Raw genomic sequence first — 7043 nt, 5'->3', positions numbered from 1 at the left:
AGAGGTGCAGTGCTCCAGGGCAGAGGTGCAGTGCTCAGGGCAGAGGTGCAGTGCTCCAGGGCAGAGGTGCAGTGCTCCAGGGCAGAGGTGCAGTGCTCCAGGGCACAGTGTTCCAGGATTTCTGGAGAAGGTGACCTATCTGGAACTCAGAGCCTCTGAAAGTGTCAAGTATGAGGTCATCCCCTCCCTAAACTTTACATAGAGCCCCATACATAGAGCTTCTCCCCCCTAAACTGTACATAGTCTTTCTGAGAGACCTGTTTAAGGATATAGACCAGTAAATGATTATGGAAACTGATAAAGATGACCCCCAAGGATCGTACCCAAGATATGGTGCAGTGACCAGGACTCTGATACAACAATTCCATATTAACAGCCGTGTGCCAGGTTTAGAAATGAACTGGGGTGAGTTAGAGTAGGAAATTCAAGAGCAATGTCAGAAGAAGAATGGAGTAGATTCAGGCTGTTGGTAGCATGAAAAGCTAGTATTTGTTAGGAATATAATAACAGGCATGCTTTTTCCTCTCAGCCAAAAAAAAAAAAAAAGGCTAATTATATATTTGAAAATAAAAGGCTTTAAAATTAGCATGTAGCTGAATGTCACAACCATCGAAAATGAAGAGTGAGTTAAATCCTCACAGTCCATAAATGGTAATTCAGGAAATAGTTTACAGTAGTCTCACTTTGTCCTTAGGGAATGTGTTCTTCAGCCCCCACCTAAAATTGAGGATGGTGCAAAACCCTGTATTATCTATTTTTTTTTCTAGTTTATATTCCTAGGATAAGGTATACCTTATGAGCTAGGCATTTTGATTAGCAACATTAACTAGAACGATTATAAAATACTATAATAAAATTATGTAAATATAGTGTTTTCTTGCAATATTTTGTACTATTGGTTTTAGTGTATATAGTCTTTGGGGTTTTGTTTGTTTTATTATGTTTTGTTTTTCCTTTATTAAAAACTTTCAACTTTTTCACTTAAAACAGTTCATGGGGCTCCCTGACTTCACCCATCTAGACTATCCAGTTGCTGGCTGACCAGCTGTTGTTCACAAAGGGCAAGAACGAACAGAAGAGCATCACACCTCCCTCCGCCCAAGGACTTAGAGTTAAACCTCACAGAATCCTACACCCCATTATCTAACTCCAGCTCCCCACAACAAGCATGGCTTTTGCTTTTTATGCTTAGTCTCCCATCATCCATGGTCAACTGGGTCCAAAACTATTAAATAGATCCCAGAAATAAACTGCACAACTTCACATGGGCATCTTTGTTCATCCAAACTGCAGCATCTCTGCTCCTCTCCCTCAGGGCCACCTGATAACCAAGCTGGCTATGACATGAGTCACGGTCAGGTAGCATACACAGTGTGGATACTCTGGGCAGACAGATGATTCACATCCCAAGCTGGACAGAGTGGAGTGACGAGGGATGTTATCATGTACACTTTACAAGTTGTGCATTGTTTATTTCTGAGGCCTCCCACTGAATAATTTTGGATCCAGTTGACTGTGAATGATGGGGGATTTAAGCATAAAAAATATAAGCTTTTGAAATACTTGTGTGGGGAGTAGAAGTTGGATACTGGGGCGTAGGAATTTTTTCTGATTTAACTGTAAGTCCTCGGGAGGAGGGAAGAATGCTGTTTTGTGTTTTCCCCCGTTGTCAAGAATAGCCAGACAGCACCTTAATGGTCCAGATAGGTGAGGTTGGGAGGGTACAGCTTTATCTCACATTACCAACTTTAACATTATCAGCATTTAAATGGAGTGCACTTACTTGTGTGGTAGTTACTGAATTATCCCGTTTAATCCTTAAAACAGTTCTCTAATTGTTGCTATTAATAGTCTCATATGCGGATGGCTGCGGGGACAAACCATTGGGCTGACATTTATTTATTTTTGGTGCCTACATGTGTGTATATATGTGAAGGCCAGAGGTTGACATGGGGTTTCCTTTTTGTGTGAGGCCAGTTATCCCTCACTTGACCTAGGACTTACCAGTTTGGCTCTGTCGGAGCTCAGTAGTGATCCCTAGGGAGCTTCCCGCCTTTGCAGCTTGAGTGTTGGGACCTTGGAATGGTTCAACAATGGCGTTGTCGAGGAGAACTCTGAGCACTTGTGAGAAAACTCCAAGAGAACAACAAGACAAGAGTCTTCTGACCTCAATTTCTTCAAAACATGGAGTAGTTCTTGGAACGTGTTTGTGTGTTCCTCTCAGGTGTGGCAGATAGGATACTTCAGGTTGCTCATTAAAACTGGCTAGTATTTGTTCATATGCCTCTATGGAAAAATGTTTTGCCACCTGCGTCTTGTCCTTGTGACTGTATTCTTTATGTGATTCCCCTCAATCCTCAGAGTATACATTGTCTGATGCTCTGAGTAAAGCTGGCCATTGCATGAGACTTGTCTACCTTATTCTTAGCCAATTACAGTGGTAAAACAGTGGGATACCTGTATGTGCTCTGCAACTGGTGTTTTCAATGAGGGTCGGGTTCTTAACTCAGGTTGTCGTACTTGCATGGCAACCCCATTTTCTGACTTGAGTCTTTTCTCATAGACTTGAGTTGTAATTTGTTTTTCTACATATTCGTACTTTGCCATTAGAACTGTTGATTTCAGATACGTTGATGAATTTTCAACACCCTGAAATTGGTGGACATAAATACATCAAACTAAGCAAAGTATTATGTTTTCAGTGGAGATATAGTTCAGTGTTAAATTATGTACTCAGCATGTGCAAGGCCCTACACTGGACCCCAGGGTTCTCTCTTCCGCGCACGCGCGCTCTCTCTGTCTCCCGTACATTCAGAGACACCATAGCATGATAATGAAGATGTTGTTCTTCCGCACCATGTTCATACAGTTGCTAACTCTTGGTGATCTTTCTTCTCTGTCCTCTCTGGGTTATTTTGAAGCAAACCTCAAATATTTAATTTTATTTGGAAGTATTTGAACAAATATCTTTAAAATGCCAAGATTCATAACTGATACAATCTGCACAATTGCCTCTCACCCAAAGCCACAGTAATTCCTTAACATCTACTGCTCAGCCAGTGTTTAAGTTTGCTCAGTTTTGTATTCTCTTAATGGAAGTTGGTTGGTTGCAATAGACTTGGCATGCATAGGGCACAGTCTGCGGTTATTTCTCAAGAGTCAATACACAGGCAGTGACATGAGCCCAGGTTGGTCTCCTTGTAGGTTATTCATGGAGATGTTTTATTGCACGGTCACCACCACCTGCACTTTCTGTAAATTGGCCTTAGATTTGGAGGCTGGGTCAGGAGGACAGATTTCTTGAGAGTTGTATCCCCGCAGGAGGTAAGCGTCTGTGTGTTTCTTTCCTATGGTATTCTTGGTTCTGTTTCATTGTTTCATAAGTGGTTGCAAAATGACAGAGTTCTAATCTTGCATTTTAATATTTCCTTTCTACTGTTTGCTAAAAATAGTTCTATAAAGACGTGCTTTGTCTCTTATTATTTTGAGATACAGCTTTGATAGCAGAGGCAAGGTACATGCCTGCTGAAGCTCCGCCTCCTGCCCTAAGCATCTTGCACAGGTCATTAATTGGACAATTTAGCATCTCATGAGTTTGTGGAATTAAGTATATTTCATGTTTTAATCCCTTGCTGATGTAATCCTAATAGATGATTAAAGTGCTCGCGCTCTTTGACCAGGAAGAGCTTCTTCAGGTTAGCCCATGAGCCCTTTGCATGTCCTCTCAGCAGCTTCTCAGGACTTCTTTGCTTTCTAGAATAACCAACCCTCCGGATTTTTCAGTGCGTCTTACATGCCTCCTCCTTCAGACATGGTATCAGATATATATATATAAAATGTTTTCTTTTTCTTTCAAAAAAAATTAAAAGATCAAAGTCACCATGCATTCCTATTGATGCTTCTGATTCAGATTTTGGGCTTAAGAATGTTAGAACTCATACAAGTAGATTTTTATTTTTTCTTTATATTGAAAATTCCAATGTCCAAGTATTGAAACAACTGCCCCCTTGCTTTGTCCCAGATATGCAAATATTAGTCTGTTACATATTTAAAAAAATTACTGTGTATTTACTAGTGTGTGTGTGTATGTATGTGTGTGTACATGTGTGTGTGTATACATGTGTATGTGTATTTACTGGTGTGTGTATGGGGGTGTACATGTGTGTGCACACCAGGACAACCTCTGGTGTCAGTCTTTGCCTTCCACCCTGCACGTTGTGTTTTAAAGTAATTTGAATTGATTACCTTATGTTTTTTGCCAGCAATTTTATATTAGTTACCTTATTTAATTTCTTATGGTTTATAGGAATTGCTTTACCCCCCCCCCCAGTTATGGTTTCTGAAGTCAAGTCTGTAAAGTTACATACAAAAGAGGTTAGTGTCTACTGACCCTGAATTTTGCTCTCTCCTCCCTAACATAGCTATTTTTTCAGTAAGAAAACTACCAGCACATGAGGTTTTTAAAATTCAAATGCATTAAAACTAAAGTATTTGTTCTTCAGTCAGACCAGTGATATTTTCAGTGTTGTTCCACAGGTTGTCAGCGACCTCATAGACCACAGACTGTGGAACTTCACTGACATGTTTGAGAGTTCTATGGCACAGCCCTACCCTAGAGAACTCAGTTCTTCAAACATTGGATTTATCCTTTTACTTTTTGAAAATAAAAAGTTATATATATATTTTTTGTCCCATCACAAAATACCTGAACCCGAGTACTTACAAAGAAGAAAGGTTTAATTATTTAGCTCACAGTTTTGAGATTGGAAACCCAAGATTGGGCAGCTGCAGTTCTGTGGCCTCCTGTGAGGACCTCATGGCAGATGATGGGAGCCCTCCGTGGTGGAGACCTCATGGTAAGACGAGGGGTGAGAGCGATTCATGGGTCAGACGTGATCCACGGGCCTCCACCTGAGTCTCTGTCTCTGTTCCCTGTGTTAGAGAAGCTCTTCATCACTGAGCTGTATCCCTGCCTCTTTGCTTTGCTTTGAGCCTTGCTCAGTTGCCCAGGCTGCTCTGGAACACATGATCTTCCTGCCTCATCCTTTCTTATAGGTGGAATTACAGTTATGTGGCGTCAGGCTTGGTCTTTGCTGGAATTATTGGTCTTGGCTCGGATTTGTATAAAGAACCTGCCATCTTAAGAACTCACTGTGGGAGACCAGGGTTAACTCCTTCCAAGGCTAATACTCTCATGACCTAATTACTTTGTATAAATCTCTTAAAGACACTGCCAACCTGAGCATAGCTTCCAAAATGCATCTTGTACACTTCTTGTGCTTTGTGTGGTCCTCTGTCCTCTGTCAGTGCTCCCTTCTGCACCCCATGGCTTCTCATATGCTAGGCCAGTGGAGTGGTGTGCCTCAGACATGACCCAGTCTATCCCTCTCTTAGTAGATCTTGGAGATTTCCCCAGACTGTAGAGTGAATACAGAGAGTCACGATCATCCTCGTTATTTCAATAAGTTAGAGGCCAGCTCCTTCCTGGTGCACTCATAGAGCTATGGGTAGTGGAGCTGCCTTGTGCATATGTCTTCTCATATATTAGGAAGTACTCTACTATTAATAGTAACTTCATCAATAAGGCTCTGTCTTCCAAATAGGGAGAGGGAGGGAGGGAAGAAGGGAGGGAGGGAAGAAGGGAGGGAGGGAAGAAGGGAGGGAGGGAAGGAGAGAGAGAGAGAGAGAGGAATCAGTCTCATTATAAAAGTAACCAAATTCTATTTTTCTCATTTAATTTTTTTTTGGGGGGGTGCTTTTTGAGGCAGGGTTTCTCTGAGTAATCTTGGCTGTCCTGGCACTCACTCTGTAGACCAGGCTGGCCTTGAACTCAGAGACCCACCTGCTTCTGCCCCCGAAGTGTTGGGATTAAAGGCATTCACCACCACTGCCTGGCCTCATGTAATTTTTACCTTATTTTTTATGGGGTACTGTGGCATGCTTATGTGCTAAGGATGATTTTGTTCACCAAGGATGTTTTATTTTAGCCTTTATACTTTTGCATTGCATTTTTATAGTCAGTCTTAGGTATTTTTCTTATTTGCAGTTTTTTTTATTACTTCCCCACATAGAAAAAATACTGACAATTCGATCATATTGTCTTGTAAATTTCTAGGATCATGTTTGTAATCCTCAGGATACAAGGGTAATCAAAATTAGTTGACATCTATTCAGGAGGAATGTTATCTTCTAGGCTATGACAAACCTGTCTTATTTAAAATATGTAAGTTAATATATAAAAATATAAGTGATAGAATCTTCCTTATTGTATTTTGCCTTTAGTTACTCTGTTTTGATTAGAGAACTTATTTCATGACCCTTTGATGAATCTGCTTTCTCTTTCCTCACTCTAGCGAATGAAGTGTATCTTGTGTTTGCTGGTGTGGACTACAGACATATTGTGAAGAAAACAAACTGCACATAAATAAATATTATTGCCAGGACACCAAGACTACGAAGACATTCTTCAGTATTTTCATGAATCTGTAAAATTATGTGACTAGAGAGGTCATTTTTCCAAACGATGGGGGAAAGAGCCCGAAGTCCGGATATTGAACAAGGAAGAAAAGGAGGCAAACACCCATACGCTCATTATTCGTCTGACTTTGGGTCCTCACCACAGTCCTCTGGCCCCTCATCACCTGTCAACACGACGTCATGTGCCAGTACTAGGGAGAAGAATCCCAAAAGACACTTGTCAGACAACCAAGTGCATCACTCAAGTAAGTGTCTAGAGAAGATGCCAGGCACCTGGGTGCTCAGGTGCAGCTCGGCAAGACCCAAAGTGAATGAATGGAGCTTTCCTTTCCGAGTGTTTGTTGTTGTGTGCATGGAGTAGGCTGATTTGCATTTTGAATAGGCTTTATTTTCATAAATTATATGTTGCTTGTATTTAAATATTACCATATATTACCATTTTTTATGTTCAAGTTCATATAGAAGAAAGCACCTGTATTAGTCAGGGTTCTCTAGAGTCACAGAAGTTATGGATAGTCTCTATATAGTAAAAGAATTTATTGATGACTTACAGTCGGCAGCCCAAT

The 7043-nt window shown here is 40.9% G+C and overlaps 1 protein-coding gene and 1 long non-coding RNA gene across 4 annotated transcripts in view; one reads left to right on the top strand and one right to left on the bottom strand.

Annotated features, from left to right (window-relative positions):
- LOC110301695 overlaps positions 1-2064 on the bottom strand; it is a 24463-nt gene extending 22399 nt beyond the window's left edge. The window contains exon 1 of the long non-coding RNA XR_002378733.1: positions 2005-2064. This is a non-coding gene — a long non-coding RNA (uncharacterized LOC110301695). The remainder of the gene's footprint in view (positions 1-2004) is intronic.
- Lca5 (lebercilin LCA5) overlaps positions 1-7043 on the top strand; it is a 50676-nt gene that overhangs the window by 8410 nt on the left and 35223 nt on the right. For all 3 annotated transcript variants that reach the window (XM_021172284.1, XM_021172283.1, XM_029481114.1), the window contains exon 2: positions 6354-6722. In XM_021172284.1, the coding sequence (XP_021027943.1) occupies positions 6524-6722 (199 nt within the window). In that variant the 5' untranslated portion in view covers positions 6354-6523. The remainder of the gene's footprint in view (positions 1-6353; positions 6723-7043) is intronic.

The sequence above is a fragment of the Mus caroli genome, chromosome 9, assembly GCF_900094665.2.
Source record: "Mus caroli chromosome 9, CAROLI_EIJ_v1.1, whole genome shotgun sequence".
In the NCBI taxonomy this organism is placed as follows: Eukaryota; Metazoa; Chordata; class Mammalia; order Rodentia; family Muridae; genus Mus; species Mus caroli.
Note: the sequence above shows the minus strand (reverse complement) of the source record. Positions and strands in the feature narration are given on the sequence as shown.